The sequence below is a fragment of the Pelodiscus sinensis genome, chromosome 28, assembly GCF_052426305.1.
Source record: "Pelodiscus sinensis isolate ZL-2025 chromosome 28, ASM5242630v1, whole genome shotgun sequence".
Lineage (NCBI taxonomy): Eukaryota > Metazoa > Chordata > Testudines > Trionychidae > Pelodiscus > Pelodiscus sinensis.
The window spans coordinates 18,011,999-18,039,914 of record NC_143079.1 but is presented as its reverse complement, the minus strand read 5'-3'; the positions used below and the strand labels follow the sequence as shown (position 1 = coordinate 18,039,914).

The following is a 27,916-nucleotide window of genomic DNA, read 5'->3' as shown; positions in this document are numbered from 1 at the left end:
TTACACTGCACACAGAGCTTGTGGCAAAGGCTAGCATATGGTTAAAATACAATGAACATTCTGCTAAGTTATCAGAGGGGTAGCCGTGTTAGTCTGAATCTGCAAAAGCGGCAAGGAGTCCTGTGGCACCTTATAGACTAACTGAAGTGCTGGAGCATAAGCTTTTGTGGGGAAAGACCCACTTCCTCAGATGCATCTGACCAAGTGGGTCTTTTCCCACAAAAGCTTATGCTCCAACACTTCAGTTAGCCTATAAGGTGCCACAGGACTCCTCGCCGCTTTTATACTGGTAAGTTCTCATTTGTGTTGTGCTGTCTGCACATCTAACTAACCAGAGATCAAAGTGCATGACCCGATGGCTTTCATAGAGAGAGAAAACCCACAACACAGGGTAGGTTATTCAACATGTTCACATTTATAAGAGTGAAACATAAGGAAATCTGTTAAGCCTCAGAATATAGGAAATAAATCAACTGACTCCTTTTCTTCTGCAGTGGCTAAACCTGCTTTATTTCTTGCCTCATTACGTCTGTGTTAGTTAAAAAGTTCTATATGTCATTGTACTAAAACAAAAACACAAGTTCACATGAACAAATGATCTGGAGTGGTCCAGAAAACCCCAGCAGGAACTATACCCAGAGACGGAACCAGGGCTCTGAGATGGGACCAGTCACACTCTGCCGGGAGGTTCATCGGGATTTCCCTGTCCACACCAGGTCTTTTTCCTGCAGTCCTCAGATGCCGGACTTAGGACCAAAGAAACCACACTGGGATTCCTGTGTATGGGGAGCCCAGGCCACTGGTCAGTGACCCTTGGGGTGCATCTACACAGCAGCCTTATTTCGGAATTACAGTGCATGTCTACACAGCAAGCAGTTATTTGGAAATAACATCCACCTGGAGGACTTGATCTTTTGGCTGGGCTGCGTCTGAAGGAAGGAGCCAAAGACCCCAGGGTGGGGAAGAGCCCTGGTTTGTAGGGGCAGCTGGAAAATAGGTTTTAGGGGGAGTTTGTAAAAGTTTGTACTGAAGTTTCAGTGGAGCATTAACAAAGCATTTTTTGTTACCTTTGAGTTTGTAATCTGTTTGCTCTGCCTGTTCTCACTTATCACCACTTAACTCCTACAGCTTGTACTTAATAAAACCACTTTTACTTCCTATCAAGCCTAGTGTAAACAATTACTACCTATGGGAGCAATCCGTGGGCACATCCCCCTTTCATTACTAAATGGGGCTTACCCCATTCTTTGGGGTTTGATCCCATTTGGGGAGCGCAATCCCAGGAAGCTGGGCACTAAACTGCTCTCTCCTCAGACCTGAAGAGGTTCAGCATCAGTACCGCTACTCAGAGGCGGGGGTGGGGGCGGGAATCTCAACTGGGGCCTTGGCCAGGAGAGACTAAGGAGTTGCCCCAGCAGGACTGGCTGGTGAGAAGCCCCAGAGAGCAGAAAGGTGAGTGGCAGTGGCCAGATCAGTACCCTCGGAGGCCCTCCCCAAGGGGTCTCCTGGGACCACAGCCACCTAGCCAGGCAGCTTAAAGGGAATTCAAGGTATATGTTTCTCTCCTCTGTGGGTCCTCCAAAGGCTAAGGAGATTTGAGCTCTTACTGAAGCTTTCCCCACAGTCAGAATAAATGAATGGTTCTCTCCCCTCTGTGGACTGTCAAATCTTTAACAAAGTCTGACCTGTGTTTGAAGCCTTTTCTGTAATCAGAGCTTTTATAAGGCGACTCTCGTGTATGTATCCTGATGGCTAGTAACGCAGGAGCACTGACTGAAGCTTTTCCCGCAGTCAGAGCAATTGTAAGGTTTCTCTCCTGTGTGGATCCTGCTATGGATAACAAGGTCTGAGTTTCTTTTGAAGCTTTTCCCACAGTCAGAGCAACTGAAGGGTTTCTCTCCTGTGTGGGTCATCCTATGACAACAAGGTTTGTGCTGATACTGAAGCTTTGTCCACAGTCAGAGCAATGGAAAGGTTTCTCTCCTGTGTGGCTCCTCCTATGGGTAACAAGGTTTGAGCTTCTACGGAAGCTTTTCCCGCAGTCAGAGCAACTGAAAGGTTTCTCTCCTGTGTGGATCCTCCAATGGGCAATAAGTTCTCCGTTACTGCTGAAGCTTTTTCCGCAGTCAGAGCAGTAGAAGGGTTTTTCCCCGGTGTGGGTCCTCCTATGTCTAACAAGGTGTGAAATCTGACTGAAGCTTTTCTCACAGTCAGAGCAATTGAAAGGTTTCTCCCCTGTGTGGCTCCTCCTATGGGCAACAAGGCTTGAGCTACTACTGAAATTTTTCCCGCAGTCAGAGCAAGTGAAGGGTTTCTCTCCTGTGTGGCTCTTCCTATGGGTAACAAGGTTTGACTTCTGACTGAAGCTTTTCCCACAGTCAGAGCAATTGAAAGGCTTCTCTCCTGTGTGAGCCATCCTATGGATAACCAAGTGTGAGTTTGTACTGAAGTTTTTCCCACAGTCAGAGCAGTTATGGGGTGTGTCTCTTGTATGTATTTTCTGATGGTTTGTAAAGTGTGAGTGCTCACTGAAGCTTTTCCCAGAGTCAGAGCACTTGAAGGGCTTCTCTCCCGTATGGACCCTTTGATGTTCAGGAAGAGTTTCACAGTCACTAAACGTGCAGGGTGACTGTTGATGGGGGATTTCCTGTTGGACAGTTTCTGTGTTTCTTTTCTCCCGTGTGCTCCTGGAGCTACCCTGTCCCTCTCCTAGATGGTTTCCCTGCTGCTTTTCTGGGCTATGCTGACTCTCACAGCTCTCTCCTTGCTCACATATCTGGAAAACATGTCCATGAGATCGTCTCAATAATAGTCCACATGGAGACACTTGCTCCAGTCCTTCCTGCTGAAGACTCTTTCCATGGTTCTCAGTCAGTGTCCCGTCACCTGTTGGAATAGAGGAATGATCCACACAGGAGTTATTCTCCACGATGAACTGCAAGGAAACTCTAAAAGAGGAATAGAAAAGGGGACACACGCTCAAATAATGGTCAAATTATCATGAGCTGAGTTGGTTGTCCTCCTTCACAACCCTTCCACAGAGAAGAGAACCCAGCCTTTCCTCGCCCACCACACTCTTAGTGAAGTTGAAGACAAGCTGAGCAGTCAGTCAGACTTCATGAAAACACACAAGTTACATCTGCTATAAGGAGACAGAAATTGGTTTCTGAGTCAGTTTAACTGATTGCTCACCTGTCTGGGTGTTGCTGATGATCTCCCCTTCCTCACAGCTCGGAGGATCTGGGACCCGTAGCTCCTCCTCTTGCTCCACCCAGGAGATCACATCAGTTTTGGAGACTGGAAATGCTGTTTGAAGAGCAAAAAACCAAGTGCTGATCTTGTTCATTAAGGTCTTTGCCATTCCTGCTTTCAGAGCCAGGATCCGAGTCACCGACCCAGAGTCCTTTCCCCACCTTGCAGAGACTGGGCTCCGGCTGGTACAAGATCCCAGGACACACTCACCTGCAGTAAAGATGTATCACTCCCGCACCTTCGGAATGGCCCAGCTCATTCCCCAGGGCAGCTAAGTGCTCTGCTGCACTCTTTAGGGTACAACTCCGACCCCCTCACAGCCCGGTCCATCCGCCTGGAATCCCACAGTTGGACAGGAACACACTGCTCAGAAGGGGAGCTCTAGTGAGGGCATGAAGGTGTGACACCAAGGTCCCCAGGTAGGGCTCAGACAGCAGCTGCCACATGGCAGGTCACTAGAACTTGGAGATGAAGGACCCAGCAGATGTCTAACTCCCCAAGTCTCTGTCCACAAAACCCCTGGCTGGTAGGCTGGGCTTGCCCTGATCTTTGGCTCAGATGTTCTATTGGGCCAGGAGGAGGCAGAGGAAGTTGCCTGAGCATCTAAGTGAATCCTTGGCTGCTTGCTTCACGCCCTGCCTATGTTGTCACTCCTGATCCCAACTGCCTGTGTCTGGATGGGCCCTGCCAGCTGCCCACAACAGTTGCCATTCCCATGGCTGCCCAGGGTGGCGCTGGGCTTCTGTTGGGGCAAGCCAGGGCGGAGCTGGGCCGTGCTGCTTCCCTGGTGCTTGTGACTGTTGCTCAGCTCCCCCTCTGCAACCTCCATTCTACTCTGCCAGCAGCAGCCTTTGTGTGGTTTCCCAGTCTGGCTCTTGTGGCCAGCCTGGCCTTTGATTTGGTGCCCCTCCAGGGTTGCACAGAATCTATCACCTTTATACCTTGTGAGTGTGTTTCCCTCAGCTTTGGCCCACCCCTTCTTGGAACTTCATTTTCTGTTCAGAAGATCCACCTGGGACATGACCATGGAGATCATTGTGCTACTGCTGTTAAATAAGATAATCATAGTCATCACATCAGAACATTCCCATTGACGTGGCACCCAGCACACTTCGCAAAAGGTTTATTGCAGCTGTGTATGTCCATTCTTTTTGAACTAGAACAGGCTGGGCTTTGGCAGAATGGTGGAACACTGGGGACCAACTAACTAGGAAAACGCATTCCTGAGCAGGAAGAGGCCAATCAACACACATCTCCACAGTAACTGGAAAAACAGTCCTAAGAGATGGCTCAGAAAGACACTGACCCTTGTGCACAAGAGCGGGATGAGGGGATAATGCATACGGATGTTTTGTTCAAAATAAACAGGCAGGAGGCTAAGGGGGTAGAACACATGGAACATACATCTTGTTTGTGTCAATGTATGAGAAGTCACAACAGGGGCATGTTGATGCTGGCTGAGGGGCAGCATTCTCACTGCTGACTTATTGGTACTGTTATTGGGTTGGGACAAGTCTCACTATACTGTGCCTAAGGAGCTGGGACACTAGCATCCTGCTCCTTTTCACAATAAACTTGGCTGAGTGCCTTAGCCTCCAAATGGAGCCTGAATCTTTCTTAGCAGCAACCCTGAACTGTGCTGCATGGATAAGCCACAGGCTCTGACAGTGCTGCTGGCATCAGAGCTCCAGAAAGAGCCACACTGAACAGCCATAACGCTCTGTGGCATTAGCAGAAATTCTAATGGCATTGCAGTCGCTGTGGGAAGAAAAATTATCGATCACAGCAGCACTGTGGAACTCTGGTGTAAATCAGGACCCAACTGTGCTATTGGGGTGCACATATGAAGCTAAGCATTATCACTCTTTAATGTAGGTATCTTTCCCAGCTCTGAGAAATAGGGACACACTATAATAGCTATTAAAGAGAGAGGTGACTGTACACAGAGGCTGCGTCTAGATTGGAATGATTTTCCACAAATGCTTTCAACAGAAAAGTTTTTCCGTTAAAAGCATTTGTGGAAAAGAGCGTCTAGATTGGCACAGATGCTTTTGCGCAAAAGCATCCGTGTCAATATAGACACGGTTTGGCGCAAGAAAGCTCTGGTGGCCATTTTCGCCATCGGAGCTTTTTTGTGCAAAACAATTTTTACCTATCTACACTGGCCCTCTTGCGCAAAAGCATTTGTGCAAGAGGGCTTTTTCCCGAGCGAGAGCATCAGTGTATTTGCGCAAGAAAGCTGACAATCATACATTAGATCGTCAGTGTTCTTGCGCAAATTCAAACGGCCAGTGTAGACAGCTGGCAAGTTTTTGCACAAAAGCAGCCACTTTTGTGCAAAATCTTGCCAGCCTAGAAACAGACATAGAGTTTAAGGGACTTGATTAAGGTCACACAGGAAGACTGTGACGGCCAGAGAACTCAACACAGGTTTCCTGAGCATGAAGCCAGACATTCACACAGGAAGAAAAAGTCCCTACTCGAAAATATTTCACTCTAAAAACACAACACAGATGATGTGATTTATCTCCACTGCACACAGAAGCAAGTGAACCCCAGAGAGAATAAAGCTGAACTCTTGAAAGGAAACCCAACCTGTGCCTGAAATGCAAGGAGAGCTCTGCTCACGTTTCTCTACTACAGAGCTACCTCGGACAAAATACTCACAGAGCGTGAACTGCCTCATCCACCCTCCCTCAGCCCCAGCATCCAGCCCCTGTCACTGGCAAGAACAGCATGTCACAGAGACTAGCTACAGGCAGAAAGGACTTAGGGAACTGCACCCACCTTCCACTGGCTCAGCCCACTGCCACAAGGGGAACCTGCAGGCACAAAGATCAGACAGACCAAGAGCCAGACCCAGACCTCTAGTACCTGCTGTTCCTGCCTGAGCCCTTCTACTCACACCTCCAGCCAAGGCATAAGATGGGCAAGATAGGGGGGAAGCGCACTGAGACCTTAGCTGTGGGAAGAGCAGCTCCACTGTTACGCCCCTCAACCTGCTTTCCCTGGGAGGCAGTATGGAGGGGACAGTCTTTCACAGAAGAGCCAGGATTATTGGGGCAGATACTCATGATATTGGGGGCAAAGACAATGAATGATATTCAACCAAACCCAACCCAGCTACTCCAGAGCCCACCCAGCTTCCGATACCCGAGGGGACAGGAATCCTTACTCAGCCAGTTCACAGCCTCATAATTCTCCTGCATCACATTCCTGTAGAGGGCTCTCTGGCCTGGGTCCAGCAAAGCCTATTCCTCCTCAGAGAAATACACAGCCACCTCTTGGAAGCTAACCAGCTCCGCCACAGCCATTTCCTGTCCCTGGCTCTGAAGACCGGGGGCTGAGCTAGAGACAGACATGGCTGTTCTGCAGCCTCGCAGGGGGAGAAGGCAAATTGGAGACATTTCAGAAGGGGCTTTAATCCTTTCCACACCCCCATTCTCCCCACACTCTGTCCCTAGTGACGTGACACACGTGTTAGATTCTACCACTGTGGACAAAAGTTTTAGTCTAGATATTCCATTAATAGCGCACGGGATTTAGATCCCAAATCCATATTCATTTCTCTCTGCACCTGGCTTGAGTTACAAGATTACTGCATCTGCAACAATGGGATATAGTTCTCAGCACCCAGTGTTTCTGATAACAAGCCACATATTCACCTGCCTGAACATGGACATAGGCCAAATGTAGGCTGTTGTATTTGAAAGCCTTAGTCTTCATTCACAGATTTGCAGCATAAACATTGCTCTCATCTCACAGAGATGTTATAATCCCTTTCCAAAACAGAGAATCAGTGAAGGTAAGCATCTGAATGGTGGTGTTATTATTAAATACGTGTGCTTATTATTAAACACTTGCGCTGAGTGTTTGCAGGATGAGATCTTAAGATTCATGGGATCAGAAGATATCCTCAGTTATGCAGTCTGACCCCCTCAGTGGCACAAGCCATTACACTTAGTCCAGTTACCCAGGCACAAAGCTCTGTTTCCCCACAGTGTATTTTCTAGAAAGTCCCCCCAGTGATTTGAAGACATCAAGAGCTGGGAGAATCCACCTGTTCTTTGTTCATTTGTTTCAGCAGCTAAACCGCTTCCCTATCAAACATTTGTGCCTCTTTTGTCTAAAATAGTCTGGCTTCAGCTTTCAATTATGGCTCTCACTGAGCCGTATCCACTCGACAGGGTGGGTAATTCATTTTCATGGGGTGGCCAAACGGAAAGTGGCTGAGAGCTGTACTCTTCCGTGACATAAATGCAGGAAATGGAGGATCCGGGATGGGCACTGGGAGGAGGAGGATGCATGGGGTAACGGTTTGGGATACAGGACAGATAGAGGGGTCTAGGAGGGAGTTTGGGTGAAGGAGCCTTTCAGCCTATTTATTGTTTGAAACCAACCTTATATTGAAACTGACTGAGCAGTGAAATCTGAGCCTGAAGGTGCCGTCTGTTTTGTGCTTTAGCTTCGCCCCTTTAGCATCACAAACCTATCGACCAGTGTTTCTCCAAATGTCCACAGGTCCCCATGCAGCAAATCTCGGGCTCCTCATTGATCACTGGGTGATTTAGGGCTCTGTGCACCGTGGTCACTGGGTTTGGTTGGTAACTCCAATGACAATCCCATGAAGATGTTTTCACAGGAATTCTCACATCACTTAAAGAATTTCCACCAGCAAACTCACCTTGTTTGAAAGCTCCAAGCGATTTTCCTCTTGCTCTCTCCAGTGCAGAGGGCAGAGTGTCTAGTGGGGGAAGGGATAAGAGAGGTGAGATTCCAGGCTCTCCTGTTCATAACAATGTCCCACTCTGAACTCTGCATTTCAATTCTATAAGAGACACACTCAGGTATTTAGTATGAAAAGAGTCTGAAACTTTCATTTCCTCTCTCACTCGGGCACCTTCCAGCAATGGAGCCAACATCCCTGCAGCCTCACACCTGTCCCAGGAGAGACAAGCTGAAAATGAGATTTCCTCTTCCCTCCTCATCCCCTTCCACTTGGTTTCCCATTCACTTACTGCCTCTTGTCATAACCTGGAGCTGTGGTGGCGGAACACGTGGCCATCACAGTAACTTTAGCCATTTTGATCTCTGAATGGGAGGTTCAGTGTTTGCAAACCCCTGGTTCTATCTGTAAGCATGTGGGTCTGTTCGCTCAGTGTCTCTAAGGAGAGCAGACTGACGGGGCCATCATTCTCCACGTGGGAATTGAGGCAGGGGAAGTTTGGCTTCAGAGGCCAGATTCAATAGTCTCAGATACTTGAACCGCTTTCCCCTCATCCATCCCTTCCAGGTACCTTTGAACTCCCTCAGAGTCTCCGACAGAGCAATCGTTTTCTGGGAGAAACCTCTGACTTGTTCTTCCAGTTCAGGGGAAATCTCTTCCGGCAGCTGGAACTGCCCCGTCTCACACCTGGACAGAAACAATTCAATGTGATTTTATGTCATTTACAGCTGATAAGTTCTGGCTAGTAAGTCTCAGCTCTAACAGGCCTGGAGTTAGAATTCCTCCAATTCTCGCAGCCTGAGAACAGGGACAACACATCCCATGGCCATGCAACCTTCCCCTCAAAGATCCCATTTCTGTTCTTCACTTCTGTCCTGGGAAGACTGGTTAGGGGTGTAAAGGGGAATAGAGTCTCCATGGCCAACTCACTCCTTGGCCTCTAGATGCTGAGGGATAGGAGGTTCCCATGTGAAGGGCTGAAGGAATCTGTCCAGTAGGGATTAGATTGAGACACCAGCTCCCCTCAACCCAGCTCCTTCCACACAGGTCTCCAAACAGCCCTCAAGTGGGACAGACTCTTGATCCCTGCTGTCCTGGGCTGAATGTGCTCAGTATCCAGCAGTGACAGGCCCATGTTCCACCCCACAGTCCTGCGGCAACCAATCCCCAGGGAGGTGACAGCTCTAAGAAACACTTGATCCTGAATGGGGAATTCCAGAGTCTAAAGTGCGAGGATGAGACCCTCAGAATTAAATGCGTCAGAGATATTCATGTCTAACATCTGGCTGTAGAGCTCTGGGGAGATGTGGTGCTAACATCCGCTCCAAGCCTTTTCCCTGCTCTGTGCAGTGTGAGGGGAGTGAGAGCCACGTACCTACTCAGGGCGCTTCTGCCATCCTAGAAAAAAGACACAGAAAAGAATCTCAGCCCCATTGGACACACACAGGGGACCTCTGAGAAGGGATTTTACAAACCTGGAAAGAGAGGCCCTGCCCTGGCCCCAGGAACATGGATCCCCTGAGTGAATGGGGCTTTGCCATCTCTAATAGATCTGTGCCTGTAACTCGACAAAGCACAAGAGTCATTCACATGGCAGCAATGCACAAGGTGTTGCACTGAGATCTGACAACTGGGACTGAGCACTTGTGATTCAGAAGCCTCTCTTCGCTGTGTGAGGGCTGAGATGTTTGTCCCTCAGTCTCACCTGCAAGAATTCACTTGCTGGGTTCTGACATGTCCCCTCCAGCTCACCGATCCCCTCGCTGATACGGGAAATCTGCACAGAGAGGTTCCTGACAGTGTCAATCTGGAACCTCACGACCGCCTCATCTAATTTCTCCAGCTGCACTCATGCACTGACACGGATGCTCAAGGCCTTTTTACACATGGATCTCAGCCAACGATTCATAATCCAGGAGAAACACAAACAAGCCCAACCTCACCAAGGCCACACAGGAGTCTGCCTCCTAACACAGCCCTCCCACTGCCAGTCCCTGCTGGTCCATAGCCACAAGCACTTACCAGATACTCCTGGCTTTTCCCTTCTGCTGTTGTTTTTCTTCTCAGCAGCTTTTCTCTCTCCTCCTTCAGAGTCTTCAAATGAGTCTCCAGTTTTTCCCTGAAGAAACAGATATAAGCACGAGGACAAACCACATTAGATGTTGGGAGCCTATTTGTCTGCCTTTAAGAGAATCCCAGTTTTGTGGAACTCTGCCCCTGTCCAGCAGGATCTCAGCCCTGGACATGGCTTCGTCGATAGAAAAATACACAGGAGGAGACTGCAGACGCAGGAGGACACCTACGAGCATGGGGGACAGATCGGTGGTGGCACCTTCATAAAGAATGATACAGGTGGTTAACAATACTAATCATGTAACCGATTACAATGTTATCAGTGACAGTATTTTTTAACCTGCTGACAGGCAGGGTTGGTAGTGGAAATGGGCTCTCCTGGGGCCAGGGATCTCTTGCGAGGTCTGCCGGGGTGGCCACAACAACTGCTGGCCAATGGGAACTCCCAGCAGCTGCAGGCTGATGTTAGCTGCCAGAGGCAAGTGGGCACTTCAGGGGCAGTGGGGAGTTTAACCGGTAACTGGTACAGATAAACATTAACTCATCAGTTAACCAGTTTGAACTCTTGCTACAATCCAGTTGAATCCCAGTTCTGCCTGGCATATACCTGTGCTTCCTGAAACCCTGCTATGGGTGGAGTGAAGGCGCTCGGGGCCCCACACAGCATCCAGCCCAGCAACCTCATCTAGTGCCAGCTGCTGCATCAGAGTTTAACCCCTCATGGAGCAGCCATGAAGTTCAGCATCCCAGTGGGAAACCTCTTCTCCCTGCTGAGCCTAGGGCTTTATCAAGGCATCTTTCTCTCCTAAGAGCCACACTTCATCACTGTTCAGTGATGCTGAGGGACAGGGAGCAGTGTAGTCTATCAATTGGACCAGGGTTCAGGACCAAACTCTATCCCTGATGTGTTTGGTGACTATGAGCAACTTGCTGCCCCACCTTCCCTTCCCACATTTTGTCTAACTGGACTGTGACCTGCTCAGAGCAGGGACTTTCCCATGCTGGGTGTTGTGCAGGGCCTAGATGTCATTGCGGATCTATAAGGCAAATGACAGCTTATTATTCCTGTTCATCCAATCAGTAACAGCTTGTAACCTCCTCTTCTCCAGTCCCAAGGCAGCTCACTGACAGAGTGGCCTGTAGCACCTGTCATCTAAACCTCTCCCTTGTGCAAACACCCCTCCTGCCACCAGTGAGGGCTGGGTTTCAGGATTTAGAGCCTCAGAGAAACATTTCCCACATCAGGTATCTGTAAAGACTTGACATAAGTTGCCACAAAGCCATAACATTTTCTTTTTACTGCATCTCTTGAATCATGAAGGCTTTACAGAACTGGTCACCAACCAGTAGATCGGGATCTATAGGTAGATCTTGGAGCCTCTGACAGGTGATCTTTACTGGTTTGGCTAAGAGGCTATCAAGTGCAGCACTTCAGCTGCCCCCTCTCCCTGCTGCTGCACATCTCCTGCCCTTTGCCTTGAAGCTGTTTCCTTCTCACACTCTGCATTCTATCTCCACAAACAGAGGGAGTGTGTAGGCTGCTTTTGAGAGTGGTGCAGGTGTGAGCCTTTCTTAGCCCCACTGCACCACCATAGAGGAGCCACCTGTGGTAAGCAGTGTTCAGCTGGAGCCTGTATCCTGAATCCCTGTTCTAGTCATGTACCTCTCCTGCACCCCAAGCCTCTTCTCTAACCCTGAGCCCCCTGAGCTCAAATTGCCTTACAGAGCGTGAACCCCCTCCTGCATCCCAGCCCTCTGCCCCTGCCTGATGAAAGGGAGATAGGATGGGGGAGGGAGAAGGGATGCAGTGAGCAGAGGCGGGGCCTCGGAAAAGGGTCACAAAGGAGGTGGGGCAAGGGTATTTGGGTTTGAGGTAGATCCTGGATTGTACTTAAATTCAAAAAGGCTGAAGACCAGTGCTGGAGACCACTGCTTTACACTGGTTGGTTCACATCCGCGTCTGGTAACAGTCAGTGAAATTAGCTTGTAATTAAAACACAATGTTAGTTCCCATCACACTGGACAGTAACTCTGTACCTTGTACTCCTGGGCAGCTTCCTGTAAGGGCACCACCATGTGAGCCTGGGATCTGTCACACCCCACACAGATGGGAGTTTGATCCTCTTCACAGAACAGCTTCAGAGCCTCCTGGTGCTCCCCACACACCCCGTCCCATCTTGCTCTCTTTGCTGCCTGGAAACTCAGCGGCTTGGCTAGTTCCACCACGTTTGCCAGCTGCCGGTTGGGCCGGAGGGGTCCCTGCTGCTCAGTGTCTCTGCCCTGAGGGCTGAGGGGGGCCTGGCAGGAATTGTGCCCACACTGCAGAGTGACAGGGGCTGTGAAATCCTCCAGACAGACGGGACGCGGCGCTTCCTCCCGGACACTTTCCACGGGGCTCTCTGCAGCCATGGCTGCCTCTGGGCTGGGGACCGGGGCCGTGTCACTGTCCTGAGCTCGGCAGTGGGGGGGCAGGTCCGGGGGCGGGTGCGAGAGGTGCCAGCACTGAGGACAAAAAAACCCATCAAAATTAAAAACCGAAAAAGCCCCAAAAGCTTCGCTCCCCCCTGCAGGGTCCATTGGGCCTCCCCCGCTAACTGCCCCGGCCAGAACCGCCCCCCCATCGCTGCGCCCCTCAGGCCAGGGCCCCTCCAGTGTTCAAATCCTCCCCCCTCGCACACTCTGCAGCCCCCTCACAGCCCCGCCCGGCACCACCCAGCTCCCCCCTCCCCGGCCAGGCTAGCGCGAGCATCAGGAAGCGCCAACACCCCGAGCGGGGGAGGCCATTGCCCAGCCGACCCGACCCCCTCCCTGCCCTGCGCCGGACCCGCCCTGCCCCCAGCTCCCTCCTGCGCCCCGCCGCGAGTAACGGCCCCAACGGCCCCTCACAACGGCTCCCGGCTCAGGGAGCGCGGCGCATGCGCAGTAACCGCGGCGCAGTCTGGTCCCTTTCCCTGCCCGCGCGCGGAGCGATGGGCGGGACCCGCCGAAAACCCGACCGCGGCGGAGTAGAACGGGGCGGCCCGTCAGACCGCGCATGCGCAGCAGCTCCGTGACTCCGACCAGACTCCAGCGCCAGGGCTTCGCTCAGACCGGGCGCTTCTTGGCCCCGCCCCCCCGGCCAGAGGCTACTTCCGCGTCTCGGAGCCCGGGCCGGCTCGCAGGTGGGGCGGGGCTTTTGCAGCGCGTGGAGCAACCCGGGGGATTCCCTCCCTACCGGGCTGGGAGCGGGGGGGGTGTCCCGAGGTGGGCGGGGCCGGCGCGCGCTGCTGGGGTTGCAGGGTTCGCTCTGGGCCTCACGTGGCTACGTGGGCGGGGAGGTTGCGGCGGGTGCGCGCGCGGGGCGCTGGGACCAGCCCTTTGTTGCGGGGGCGGGGCCGAGAGATGCCCACGTGGGCCAGTCCCGGCTTCTGCCCAGCGCGTCTGGTTGGTCCCAGGCCGGCGCGCGGTGGGGGGCGGGGGATGCTCACCTGAGAGGCGATGCCACTGCGGGCGCCTGCCCGGGCAATGCGCATGCGCAGCGGTTCTGGCGCAGCCCTGGCCCGTCTCTCTGCCCGCGCGCTGTGAGTGTCCCGAGGCGGCTTCGCGTGGACTTGGCGGGGCAGATGCGGGGGGCGGGGCTCGGGCGGGGGCGGGGCAGACTCAGGTCTGGTGGGGGGAGGGGCGGCAGGTAAACTCTGCAACACCGAGAGCAAAGCCCCAGCGCGGGGGGGGGGGGGGGTTAAAGCAGCTTCCCCAGGGGGTGAGTCAGAGAGTGGCCCCGGCTTCAACATTTATTTTAATCCCTTATTCACCTGGGATTCACCAAATCACATTGCAGAACAGGAGGGTGATGGGGGGGGGGGGAAGGAAGGAAGGTAAGTGTCTGTGAATTGATGATATTAGAGGTGGGGAGAGTGGGATGTTTGTGAGTTAATGGTATTACAGGTGATAATTGGGGAAGCTATCTTGGTAATGGGTAAGATAGTTTGAGTGTTTGTTCATTCCTTCTCGGAGAGTGTCGAATTTTAACATGAATGACAGTTCAGAAGATTCCCTTTCAAGTGCAGATGTAAAAGGTCTTTGTAGCAGAATGCAGGTGGTTAAGTCATTGAGAGAGTGTCCTTTCTGGTTAAAATGGCAAGAAACTGTTTTTTCTTTGTGATCTTGTCTGATATCTGTTTTGTGGGCATTAATCCTTTGGCGAAGTGTCTGAGATGTTTGTCCAATGTACATAGCAGACGGACACTTTCGGCACATGATAGCATAGATTATATTTCTGGATGCGCAGGAATATGTGTTCTTGATCTTATAACTCACTTGGTTAGGTCCAATAATGGTATCAGAAGAATGAATATGTGGACAAAGCTGGCAACGGGGTTTGTTGCAAGGGAAGGTACCAGGGTTGGTATTAGTGTGGTATGTCCTGTGGTGGTTGGTAAGAATCATCTTGAGGTTAGGTGGTTGTCTATAGGAGACTTTGGGTCTGTCTCCCAGAGCCTCTTAGAGTATGGTATCCTGTTCCAGTATAGGTTGTAGTTTATTGATAATGTGTTGGACAGGTTTAAGTTGGGGGTTGTAGGTGATGACAAGTGGTGTTCTATTGTTGGTTTTCTTGGGTCTGTCTTGAAGTAGATGGTTTCTAGGTATTCGTCTGGCTCTTTCAATTTGCTTTTTTATTTCTCTGGGTGGGTACTTGAGGTTTATAAATGCTTGGTAGAGATCCTGAAGCTTCTGGTCTCTGTCAGTGGGATTAGAGCAGATGCAGTTGTATCGAAGGGCTTGGCTATAGACGATGGATGGTGCGGTGTGTTCTGGATGGGAGCTGGAAGCATGTAGGTAACTGTATGAGTCGGTGGGTTTTCTGTAGAGGGTGGTGTCTAATTTTCCATTGTTGATTTGTATTGTGGTGTCCAGGAAGTGGATATCTCGTGTAGAATGGTTCCCCCCCCCCCCCCGCATCCCCCTCCTGTTCTGCAATGTGATTTGTCCTTTTCATATGTGTTCATTTTTTGTAATTGTATCCTTTGCTATATATGGTTGTGACTATTTTCTTCCACTATTTGATCTGAGGAAGTGGGTCTGCCCCATGAAAGCTCATCATCTAATAAACCATCTTGTTAGTCTTTAAAGTGCTACATTGTCCTGCATTTTGCTTCAGCTACCCCAGACTAACACGGCTACATTTCTATTACTATTCTACATGCTATATAAACACTTATAATATAATTCTATATTATATGTACACCTATATTATACATTTTTCAATGATGGAATTTAATGATAGTCACTGCCTTCATTTATAAAGATGAAGAGGGACCAAATTAAATACCAGTCAGATTACAGAAATATATTTCTTTTGTCCACATTCATGGTGTTCATTTTTCCATTGTAATGATCAATTTCCAAAATGTTTGTTCAACCATAGGAGCATCTTTTTTCAAATTAACCAATCCTTGCTTGTCTCTGGAAAAAAATGAGTCCATCACATGGAAGAATCTCTGACAGGCAGCTGATGGAGACAGAGGTCTGTTGGCCCTGGTGCACAGCACGCTAATTCTAGAAAAAGAGTGCAGCAGCTCCATGGTCTCTCCTGAAGATGCCAAATACCCATCAACCTTCTTTGTAGTTTCATTCGTCTAAAATGACAGTCTTACCTTTTCTAATCCCAGTTTCATGCATGTTCCAAGTGGTCCTAACATCTGGCATCAAGATGTCAGCTCTTATTAGCTCCAGGTCCTCAATTATTTCTCCAAAACATTTCTGAATGGTGCACTGAAGTCCATCTACCAGTGGCCTCAAGATGGCATCTTGTTCCTTTGCAGTTTTGAAACCATCAAGTATAATTGAAACTTAAAAAACAAATGGTTTGGTAGCACTTTATAGACAACAAACATATGGATGGTATCATCAGTTTTCGTGGGCACAGGCCACTACATCAGATGACCGGAGTTTTGAGTTTAGGCTGTACAGATGTATTTATTTTGGCTCTGCACAGCCTAAAGTCAAAACTCCAGTCATCTGAAGAAGTGGGCTGTGCCCACGAAAGCTCGTGATACCACATATATGTTTTGTTAATCTATAAAGTGCTACCAGACTGTTAGTCTGTACAGGATAATTGGAAAAAAATAAATCTCTGCTACCCCCTGAAGCTGGTATAATTCACGCAGCTGCACTCCATTCCATTAGTGTGCTTATCTGTGCTTGGATAATATTTAGTGCTTTCACCAATGGGCCCATAACCATGGCATATTCTGCCAATAAAACCAGCTCTGCTAGATTCAGCCTTTTGACCAGCCAATACGTAATGTTAATAAAAATACAGAATGATCAGCGGGGGGGGGGGGGGGGTTTAACAAAAAGAAAAGCATAAAGCAAAGAACTGCTTCTTGCATACTAAATGTAGAGTCCTGAGAACACATTTCTCATGGATCTTTCTTGTTCATTCCGTATGCACCGAATTCTCTCCACAGCCATGAACACAGAGTTCCATCCTTTCTGGCATGGCCGAATGAACTGTGGCTTGTATTCTGCTTCCACCATTTTTGCTCCAATTGCTGAGTGTTCAGTTTTAATTTATAGTGCTTAGCATCTGGCAAAAGTGGGCCTGGCCATCTTTTGTTAGGGGTCATTTGATTCTTCTTGTACCACATCTATAAATGAAACTAGATTCTGCAAGTGGCAGGCTCAATGTTGGTGTTTTGGTACAATTTATTCACGGTTGTTATCGCTGTCAGGGATGTCTTCAGTTTTCTGAAATTCAGCTTATCAACATGAAACCCTGTTGTTGAAAACACAGTTGAAACACACCTCCTCCTCCCTCTCCCCCCCAAAAAAACCCCAAGCCACATTAATATGTCCCCCAATTGATATACCATGCTGGGAACAATACATTGAGGGGATCCTGGGAGAAGCAGTGACTCCACCCCCGAGCCAGACATCCTCTGGTCCATCCCTCTCCTGTCCCCTGCACTCCAGGCCCCCCATCCAGCCCCCAGCTGCTCTCCACACGTGAGGATTCCCCTGCCCTTGGCCCCATTTCTGCAACATGCTAAGCAGTGGGGCAGCCGTTCCAGCCAGGCACTGGAGGGAACTGGGTGCGAGGGGGGACAGAAGGGAAGGGGCTTGGATTAAAGTTAGGAAGCCTGGTCAGTGGCCAACCCTGTTCACCGTGCTGCCCAAGAGTGGTTCTTGTTCTGCCCTGGCCCAGCTGATCCCCCCCTCCCCCAGTTGCTCCAATGCTAAGAGCCGGATATGCCGACTCAGGGACCTCCCCGATGGGCTGCACAGGGGCTGGTAGGGAGCCTGTGGAGCCGCAAACTGGGTGTTCCGACAGCCTGGGCCAGTGGCGCTGCCTGGCATTTCCAGAAGCCTGTTGGGCCAGGGGCTTTCAGTCCCAAACTGGACACCTGCCTCCCTCATCCCTCCCCCTCTCGCCCTGCCCCCATCCCCTCACAGCTCCCCTCTCCCACCCCTCATAACTTCTGCTCCTCAGCTAGGGAGAGCCACTATGCAGGCACAAGTGCTGGGGTCCAGCCATCCGATCTGGGTGTAACTTGGCATGTGCATTGCTGCCACGCGCGTGACTGTTGTGCTTTGCAGTCACAGGCACAGAGCTATTAGAGATGGCAAAGCCCCATTAGCTCAGGGAATCTATGGCCCTGGGGCCAGGTCAGGGCATCTCTTCTCCATATTTGCAAATTGCCTTCCCTGTGTGTGTCCAGTGCAGCTGAGATTCTTTTCTGTCTCTTTTCTCTAGGACGTCAGAAACAGCTTGAACAGGTAGGTGGCTCACACTCCTGTCATACTGCACAGCGCAGGGAAAGAGCTTGGAGCTGATGTTGGCACCACATCTCCCCAGGGCCCTACAGCCAGATGTTGGATAGAAATGTCTCTGACTCCCTTAATTCTGAGGGTCTCACCCTTGTACAGCAGACTCTGGAATTCCCCATTCAGGGGCACAGTCTGACTTCAGATATTTCCTAGAGCTGTCACCTCCCTGGGGACTGGCTGCCTCAGGATTGGAATATGGGTCTGTCACTGCTGGGCACTGGGCACATTTAGACCAGGGCAGCAGGGACCAAGAGTCTGTCCTACCTGAGGGCTGTTTAGAGACCTGTGTGGAAGGAGCAGGGGAGGGAGAAGCTGGTGTCTCAGTCTGGTTCCTAGTGGGCAGATTCCTGCAGCCCTTCACATGGGAACCTCCTGTTCCTCATTGCCTGGAGGCCAAAGAGTAAATTGGCCATTGAGACTCAATTCCACTTTTGTCCCCAGCTGGTGTCTCCGGGCCAGAGGTGAAGAACAGCAGTGGGACCCTTCAGGGGAAGGTTGCACAGCCATGGGCTGTGTTTCCCCTGCTCTCAGGCTGGGGGAATTCAAGGAATTCTAACTCCAGGCCTGTTAGAGCTGAGACTCACTAGCCAAATCTTATCATCTGTAAATGAAATAGAATCACATGGAATTGTTTCTGTCCAGGTGTGAGACGGGGCAGTTCCAGCTGCCAGAGGAGATTTCCCCTGACCTGGAAGAACAAGTCAATTCTTTCTCCCAGATAACGACTGCTCTGTCGGAGACTCTGAGGGAATTCAAAGGTACCTAGAAGGGATGGAGTAGGGGAAAGTTCTTTAACTATTAGAAACTATTGAATCTGGCCTCTGAAGCCAACCTTCCCCTGCCTCAATTCCCACATGGAGAATAATGGCCCCATCATGCTGCTCTCCTTAGAGGCACTGAGCAAACAGATCCAACTGCTTGCAAATAGAGCCAGGGGTTTCCAAACTCTGAGCCTCCCGTTGGTGTCAAGGGATCAAAATAGGTAAAGTTAATGTCATGGCAATGTCTTTGCCCCAACACAGATCTAGGTAATGACAAGAGGTGGTAAGTGACTGAGAGAAACCAGGTGGGAGGGGATGAGGAGGGAAAAGTAAATCTCACTTTCAGTTTGTGTCTCCTGGGGTGGGGATGAGGCTGCAGAGATGTTGGCTCCATTCCTGGGAGAGAGGACATGGAAGATTTCGGACCTTTTCATACTAAACACTTGAGTGTGTCTCTATCTGGTCTCTGATACAAGTGAAATGCAGAGTTCAGCATGGGGACATTGTTATAAAGAGGAGAGTCTGGAATCTCACCTCTCTTATCCCTTCCCCCACCAGACACTCGAGAGAGCAAGAGGAAAATCCCTGGGAGCTTTCAGACAAGGTGAGTTTTTCAGGTGGAGAGTCTTTAAATGAGAAAATTCCTGTGAAAACATCTTCATGGGATTGTCATTAAAGTTACCAACCAAACCTAGCAACCACAGTGCACACAGCTCTAAATCTCACTCAGTGATCAGTCCCAGGGGCACTGCACGGGGCCTGTGAACAAACAATAAATAGGCTGAAAGGCTGAGAGCTGACTGGCTTCTGTGGTATCAGTTTGTTCATGGCGAAAAACTGCCAGATACGCAAGGGCTCTTTGGTCTAGTGCAGGCCTGAGCAAAATACAGCCCATGGGCCGGATCCAGGTCGCCAGGCCATCTGATCCGGCGCACTGATGCTTGGCAAGCAATGGGCTACTTCCATACTTGCCACTTCCCACCTACAAGCCACTCAGAAAGCAAAGGTGAGCCTGGAGGTGAAGGGGGAAGGCTACAGGCCCTGCTTCCATCTCCAGGACAATCTCATTGGCTGGCTTCTGGCCAGAAAGGAAGAACCGTGCCCTCTCCTCTCCAGCTCCTAGTTATTCACACACCCACATGGCCCTGCTGCCTGTGCAAGGGTTGGGCAGGCTCCTTGCCTGCCTCAGAGAGGTGCTTGGTTGCTGGTCGGGAATCACTCAGGTAAGTCTCCTGGCCAAAGCTTGCCTCTGGCACCCCAACCTCTCCCTTCCCCTCCTAATTCTCTGCTCTCCACTCCTGCCTCCCACTCCACATACCCAAACTCTTTGTTCTCTTCCTGCATTCAAGTATGCAAGAAGCTCTTCGTGGTCAGAAACCCTTAGCCCCTTATTTGTCCACTCAGCCACTTCTCTAAATTAACCTTACTTTAAATATCTCATGAGTAGTTGGCTAATCCAATGCCCCAGATCACACCTGCCTCCTTAACCAAACTCCTTCCCAGACCCCTCTTTCCCTCCTGCATCCCAAACCCTCACCCAAAGCTCCTTTCTTCCCCCAGTGTCCATCCCATTCACTGTATTTCCTGCTTAATGTCTTGGAAGAGTGCAGCTCTCAACCACTTTCCAAAATCTTGGGAGTGCCTCCCCCCCATCAAAATGAATTACCCATCCCTGGTCTAGTGGATACAACTCAGTGAGAGCCAATAACTGAAAGCTGCAGCCAGAGAATTTCAGGCTAGAGAGGAGGCACAAATATTTGATGGGTAAGAGGATTCACTGCTGAAACAAATGACCAAAAATCTGGTGGGTTCTCCATCTCTTGATGTCTTCAAATCAGCACTGGGCAAATTTATAGAACACATGCTGTGCTGAAACAGCTTTCTGCCTGGGCAGCTGGGCTAAGTGTAATGGTTTGTGCCGCAGAGGGGACAGACTGCATGGCTAACGATATCTTCTGATGCCATGAATCCATGAATTTTATGGTCTTATCTTGCAAACACTCAGCACATGTGTTTAATAATATGCATCTGAATACTCATATTAACTTCACTTCCTCTCTGTTGTGGAGAGAGTTTATAAAGTCTGTGTCAGATGAGAGAACCAAAGTTTGGGCTGCAAATCAATGCATGAAGACTAAGGATTATAAATACTGCAGCCCAAAGTAAATTAAACCTATGTCCGTATTCAGGCAGATGAATATGTGGCTTGTTAGCGGAAACACTGGGTGCTGAGAACTGAATCCCATTGTTGCAGGCAAAGTAATGTAACTCAAGCCAGGTATTGAGAGAAATAAATACGGCTTTCGGATCTAATGTGTGGTGTTTATGGAATATCTAGAGTCAGAGTTTGCCCAAAACTGCAGAGTCCAGCATGTTTTTCACCAGGGACAGAGTCCGAGCAGAATTGGGGTGTGGAAAGGATTAAAGCCCTTTTTGAAATGTCTCCAATTCCCCTTCTCCCCTGCCAGGCTGCAGAACACCTATGTCTGACTCCAGCTCAGCCCCCAGCCTGCAGAGCCAGGGACAGGAAATGGCTGTGGCAGAGCCGGTGACCTTCGAGGAGGTGGCTGTGTATTTCTCTGAAGAGGAGTGGGCTCTGCTGGACCCGGGTCAGAGAGCCCTCTACAGGGATGTGATGCAGGAGAATTACGAAGCTGTGAGCTGGCTGGGTGAGGATTCCTATCCCCTTGTGTAACAGAAGCTGGGTGGGCTCTGGAGCAGCTGGGTTGGGTTTGGTTCAGGGTCCCTCAGGGTATGTCTACACTACAAAGTTAATTTGAACTAACAGACGTTAGTTCGAATTAACTTTAATAGGCGCTACACTAGCGCTCCGCTAGTTCGAATTTAAATCGAACTAGCGGAGCACTTAGTTCGAACTAGGAAAACCTCATTTTACAAGGATTAAGCCTAGTTCGAACTAGCTAGTTCGAATTAAGGGGTGTGTAGCCCCTTAATTCGAACTAGTGGGAGGCTAACCCTCCCCAGGTTTCCCTGGTGGCCACTCTGGCCAACACCAGGGAAACTCTATTGCCCCCCTCCCGGCCCCGGACCCCTTAAAGGGGCACGGGCTGGCTACGGTGCCCGTGCCAGGTGCAAGCCTGCCAGCACCCAGCCAGCAGACCCTGCACCTGGCACGGCTCGAGCCAGCCACCCGATGCCCCCCAGCCCTCCCCCTTTTCCTGGTGCCAGGCTGGCGGCTCCCGGGAGCTTGCCCGGGACCGCAAGAGGCGGGCACCTGCCTGGGCTAGTGCAGACATCGTGGACCTTGTCCACGATCTCTGCACTAGGCACAGGAAAGTGGCCGGCTAGGGCAGGAGAGCTGCCAGCCTGGCCACCCAGGAGCAGGTGTGCAAGAGAATCAAGGGGGTCCACTGAGACCCCCGATCCTGAGCCCTGAGCTTACAATGGCCGTACTGGGTCAGACCAAAGGTCAATCTAGCCCAGTAGCCTGTCTGCCGACAGCGGCCAACCCTAGGGACCCTGGAGGGGATGGACTGAAGACAGTGACCCAGCCATTTGTCTCGTGCCATCCCTCTCCAGCCTTCCACAAGCCTTGGGCAGGGACACCACTCCTACCCCCGGCTAATAGCACTCCATGGACCCAACCTCCATGACTTGATCTCACTTCCCTTTAAACTCTGTTCTAGTTCTAGCCTTCACAGCCTCCTGCAGCAAGGAGTTCCACAGGTTGACTCTTTGCTTTGTGAAGAACAACTTTCTGTTACTAGTTTGAAGCCTGCTACCCATTCCTTTCCTTTGGTGTCCTCTAGTCCTTCTTTATGGGAACTAATGAAGAACTTTTCTGTATGCACCCTCTCCACCCAACTCCTGCTTTTAGAGACCTCTATCCTGTCCCCCCTCCGTCTCCTCTTTTCTAAGCTGAAAAGTCCCAGTCTCTTTAGCCTCTCTTCATATGGGACCTGTTCCCAACCCCTGATCATTTTAGTTGCCCTCCCCTCTCCCAGCCTCTCTCTTCCCCTCTGTGACGTAGTGGGGGTACCTGGCTGGTTTCTATGCTGCTGGCTCTGGGGTAATCCCCACTGGCTGCCGTGGGTGCTGCGACCCAGCAGAACAGGATGAGTCACTATGCAAACTAGTATGGCCAGACACCCCCCATGGAGAGGAGCAGGGGAGGGTGGAATGCTGCACTGGCTGGGGGGCAGGGCTGGAGGAGAGTTAGTGAGTTGCTGTCTGGAAGCATGGAGGAGACAGCCTAGGGACAGGGGCTGGAGTTTAGGGGCCCAGTCTCCCCCATCTCAAGGGGGCCTGAGGCATCCTAGCCCAGCTCTGGGACCAGATTACATCTGTGCTGTGCTGTAGCCTGGAGAGGCAATAAACTTCCTCTATTCCACCGGCTGGTGCAGTCTGTTTGTGCCATTTCGGGGTGCAGGAGACGGGGAACCCCCAACGCGCCGTCACACTCTCTCCCACCTCCTTTTCCCAGTCTCACCCAGTTTTGTTCAATAAAGACAGATTCCATTTTGGAAGACACATTATCTTTATTTTGTACATCAGGAAGGGGGGCTAGGGAAGGGTAAGTGGAAGGAGGTGAGGGAAGAATGGGGTACGAGCCCCCGATGGGGAGGACTGGGCTGGCTCTGCAGGCTTCTGGGCGTGGAAGCTCTCCTGCAGCCCCCCAATTGCCCCTTCTCCCCAGATGGCAGCCTGCGGCAAGTGCAGCCGGGCTGATGGCTGAGTGCTGTGATGTGCCCAGTGTGGGTAGTCCAGGCAATCCAAGCCAGGACTGCTTTGCAAGTGGGGCACCCCTGAGAACTGTCTGTCCGGGGTGGGGGTCGGGACCCTTTAAGCACAGCCCTCGGCTAGCCTTAGACAGCATCTCCACACTCGAAGTCCTCCTCTGATGCCCTGCCGGCACTGCTTCCAGCCATCCTTAAGCCCGGTTCAGGGTCCACTTAATGTTGACATGCTAGTTCAAATTAGCAAAACGCTAATTCGAACTAGTTTTTTAATCTGGATCCGTTAGTTCGAATTAACTTAGTTCGAATTAACTAATTCAAACTAAGTTAGTTCGAATTAACGTTGTAGTGTAGACATACCCTCATTGCCCTAACCCCCAATATCAGCAGTATCTGCCCCAGTAATCCTGGCTTCTGTGTGAGAGGAGGTTCAGTGACATAATAATGGTGCTGCTCTTCCCACAGCCAAGGTCTCATTATGGTTCCCACCATCTTGCCCATGTTGTACCTTGGCCGGAGTGTCAGTGGAAGGGCACAGGCAGGAACGGCAGGTACCAGAGTTGTGGGGCTGGATGCAGCTGCTCTTAGTGCCTGCAGGGTGCCCTTGTGCTATTGTGCTCAGCCCCTGGAAGGAAGATGCCAACTCAGAGTGCTTCCCTGCCTATGGTAGATTCTGTGCAAGCAGAGAGGCACCAAATGGCAGGCCCTATTGGCCACAAGAGGATGACTGCTGCTGCTGGCAGAGTAGAACCAAGGCTGCAGAAAGGGAGCTGAGCTGCAGAAGCATCTACAAGCAGCAGAGAAGCAGCTCAGCCACCTTAGCTGGCCACAGGAACAGGCTGGCACTGCCCTGGCTGTCCGCAGGACTGACATCTGTCCTGGGCAGCTGACAGGACCCACCCAGGCACAGTCAGTCAGGATCAGGAGAGTGGAGCATAGGCAGGGCCTGAAGTGGCCAGCCAAGGAATCATTTTCCTGATCAGACAATTCCCCTGCCTTCTTCTGGCTCAAGTAGAGCATCTGGGCCCAAGAGCAGGGCAAGTCCAGCCCCCAGGCAAGAGCTTTGTGGGCAGAGGCCATAGGGCTCTAGAGCTCTGCTGGATCCTTTCCCTCCCAGCCCTAGAGACCTGACATGTGACAGCTCAAATATGAGTCCTGGCTAGAGGCATATGTCAGTCCTGAACGTCTTAGAGCTTTCCCCTTATGAGCAGTGTGTTCCTTTTCTGCCCAAGTATGGAACAGGCCCTAAGGGAGACTGAGTTGTATCATGCAGAGTGCAGCGGAGCACTCAGTTCCTCATGGGAGTCAGCTGGGCTATTCCCAACATTGTAGTGGTGCAGGGGGAGTATGGAATTAGTGTGTCCTGGGATCTTGTACCAGCCAGAGACCAGTCTCTGGAAGTTGGGGAAGGAGCCTCCCTGGGTAGGAGACTCAGATCCTGGCTTTGGAAGCAGCAATGACACAGACCTTAATGAACAAGATCAGCACTTGGTTAATTGCTCCCCGAATAGGATTTCCAGCCTCCAAAGCTCATATGCTCTCCTGGGTGGAGCAAAGGGACGAGCTGCAGATCCTGCATCTCCAAGGCTGTGAGGAAGAGGAGATCATAAGTGACACTCACACAGGTGAGAAATCAGCTAAACTGACTCAAACCAATTTCTGTGTTTGCATAGCAGATGTTGGTTGTGTGTTTTCATCAAGTCTGACTGGCCCTTCAGCCTGTCTTCAACTCCAGGCTGAGAGTGCTGGGTGGGAAAAGAGTTACGGGGGTGCAGGGTGAACTCAGCTCATGATTATTGTATCTTTCCAGCCACTCTTTGGGTTTGTCCCCCATTTTCCGTTCACCATTCAGCATATTTCTTTCAGCTCAGCACAGGGAATGACTCCTGTGTGGTTTCTCTCTCCATCCCAGCAGGTGATGGGATGCTGAATGAGAACAGTGAGAGGAGTCTTCAGGAGGAAGGACCTAAAGAAATGGCTCCATGTGGGGTGTTAGTGGAAAGATGTGAAGGGCATGTTTCTCAGAATCCTGAGCAAGGAGAGACTTGTGAGAGTCAGCGTAGTTTGCAAAGGCCGCAGAGAAACCATTCAGGAGCAGGACAGGATAAATCCAGTCAGAGGAGCAGAAGGTTGAGAACAAACACAGAAACTGTTCAAAAGAAAATCCCCCATCAACATTCACCTTGTGCTTGCAGTGACTGTGCAACTCTTATTAAATATGAAAGAGCCCAAACAGGAGAGAAACCCTTCAGCTGCTCTGACTGTGGGAAAAGCTTCAGTCGGCGGTCACACCTTGTTACCCATAGGAGAGCCCACACAGGAGAGAAACCCTTCAGCTGCTCTAACTGTGAGAAAAGATTTAATGACCGGTCACAGCTTGTTATCCATAGGAGAGTTCACACAGGAGAGAAACCCTTCAGCTGCTCTGACTGTGGGAAAAGCTTCAGTCACAGGTCATACCTTGTTATCCATAGGAGAGCCCACACAGGAGAGAAACCCTTCAGCTGCTCTGACTGTGGGAAAAGCTTCAGTCACAGGTCACACCTTGTTAGACATAGGAGAATCCACACAGGAGAGAAACCCTTCAGCTGCTCTGACTGTGGGAAAAGCTTCAGTCACAGGTCACACCTTGTTACCCATAGGAGAGCCCACACAGGAGAGAAACCCTTCAGCTGCTCTGACTGTGGAAAAAGCTTCAGTGACAGGTCACACTTTGTTATCCATAGGAGAGCCCACACAGGAGAGAAACCCTTCAGCTGCTCTGACTGTGGGAAAAGCTTCAGTCAGACCTCAACCCTTGTTATGCATAGGAGAACCCACACAGGGGAGAAACCCTTCAGCTGCTCTGACTGTGGGAAAAGCTTCAGTCACAGGTCACACCTTGTTATCCATAGGAGAACCCACACCGGAGAGAAACCCTTCAGCTGCTCTGACTGTGGGAAAAGATTTAATGACCGGTCACAGCTTGTTATCCATAGGAGAGTTCACACAGGAGAGAAACCCTTCAGCTGCTCTGACTGTGGGAAAAGCTTCAGTCACAGGTCACACCTTGTTATCCATAGGAGAGCCCACACAGGAGAGAAACCCTTCAGCTGTTCTGACTGTGGGAAAAGATTCAATGACAGGTCAAACCTTGCTAGCCATAGGAGATCCCACACAGGAGAGAAACCCTTCAGCTGCTCTGACTGCGGGAAAAGCTTCAGTTACAGGTCAGACCTTGTTAGACACAGGAGAGTCCACACAGGAGAGAAACCCTTCAGCTGCTCTGACTGTGGGAAAAGCTTCAGTCGGCGGTCATATCTTGTTACCCATAGGGGAGCCCACACAGGAGAGAAACCTTGCAACTGCCCTGACTGTGGGAAAAGCTTCAGTGACAGGTCATACCTTGTTAGACATAGGAGATCCCACACAGAAGAGAAACCCTTCAGCTGCTCTGATTGTGGGAAAAACTTCAGTCAGACCTCAACCCTTGTTATCCATAGGAGAGTCCACACAGGGGAGAAACCCTGCAGCTGCTCTGAGTGTGGGAAAAGCTTCAGTCAGACCTCAACCCTTGTTAAACATAGGAAAACCCATACGGAAGAGGCTATTCACCTGCTCTCACTGTAGGAAATGCTGCAGTCAAACGTCACACCTTGTTATCCATGGGTATGTCTACACTACCCCGCTAGTTCGAACTTGCGGGGGTAATGTAGTCATCCGCAATTGCAAATGAAGCCCGGGATTTGAATTTCCTGGGCTTCATTTGCATAAAGCCGGCAGGCGCCATTTTTAAATGCCGGCTAGTTCGAACCCCGTGCCACGCGGCTACACGCGGCACGGAGTAGCTATTAGGTGTGACTAGCTGTACTCCTCATTCCTCATTTAACTGCTCTGTCTTTGGAAAATGCTATAGTGAGAGTTCAAGCCTTGTTGCATATAGTTCAACCCACACAGGTGAGAAACTCTATAGCGGGGGTGAGCAAAATGTTCTCTGTTGGCAGAATCCAGCCTTCCTAAGACTTTGATCCTGTCCACAAGGCAGTACCAGGCCCCACCTCCAAATGAGCATGTGCTGAGGGTGAAGGAGCTTAGCCCCACCCCCCTTCATGCTTTGTAGCCACTAGAGGGGAGGCAGCGCCACACAACATGAGGCTGGCACTTGAGGCACTGCTGCCACTGCACTGCTGGCCTCCAGAGCCACATGGCCATGTCAGGGGTGCCTCTGGGGCTCTTTCTGGGCTGCGTGGCTGTAGCAGCAACACGTCCAGCCCTGGACTGAATGGGTGCAGTAGTAGTGCCTCTGGTGTCCTGGGCTGGTACTAGTCTGTGTGGCTGCTTCTTCAGCAGTAGAGCCTCCCTCCGGGATGACCAGGACAGTGTGGCTGGAGATGTTGCTGCAAGGGGTCCCAACGCCAGGTAATATTTGCTGTTCTTCCCAGACACTCCCTCCCAATTGCTTCAGTTCCCTTTCCCCCAGCAGCCAGCACCCCGAGCTTCCACTGACACCCTCCTTTTTTCTTGCACTCTCTCTCCTGGCCACACACTGCACCTTCCCCCAGGCCAGACACCTGCCTGCTTCTGCATCCCAGATCCTTCAAGACCCCAACCCTTTCTTG

General features: G+C 50.8%; 2 protein-coding genes across 2 annotated transcripts; one reads left to right on the top strand and one right to left on the bottom strand.

The window, feature by feature from the left end:
- Positions 1-387: 387 nt before the first annotated feature.
- Positions 388-16,570, bottom strand: LOC142824036 (uncharacterized). Its single transcript, XM_089773742.1, is given in 10 exon segments — positions 388-1,921; positions 1,924-2,886; positions 3,193-3,306; positions 7,937-7,996; positions 8,550-8,665; positions 9,354-9,376; positions 9,684-9,755; positions 10,001-10,097; positions 12,089-12,187; positions 16,425-16,570. Coding segments are annotated over 10 exon segments (1,893 nt in total). The 3' UTR covers positions 388-1,718.
- On the top strand, positions 12,979-27,061 carry LOC102457165 (uncharacterized). Its single transcript, XM_089773772.1, has 7 exons — positions 12,979-13,212; positions 17,787-17,809; positions 18,503-18,618; positions 19,180-19,225; positions 21,090-21,290; positions 24,830-24,943; positions 25,231-27,061. Exons 5-7 carry the CDS (start codon positions 21,104-21,106, stop codon positions 26,925-26,927), a joined length of 1,998 nt encoding a protein of 665 aa, XP_089629898.1. The 5' UTR covers positions 12,979-13,212; positions 17,787-17,809; positions 18,503-18,618; positions 19,180-19,225; positions 21,090-21,103; the 3' UTR covers positions 26,928-27,061.
- Positions 27,062-27,916: the final 855 nt, after the last annotated feature.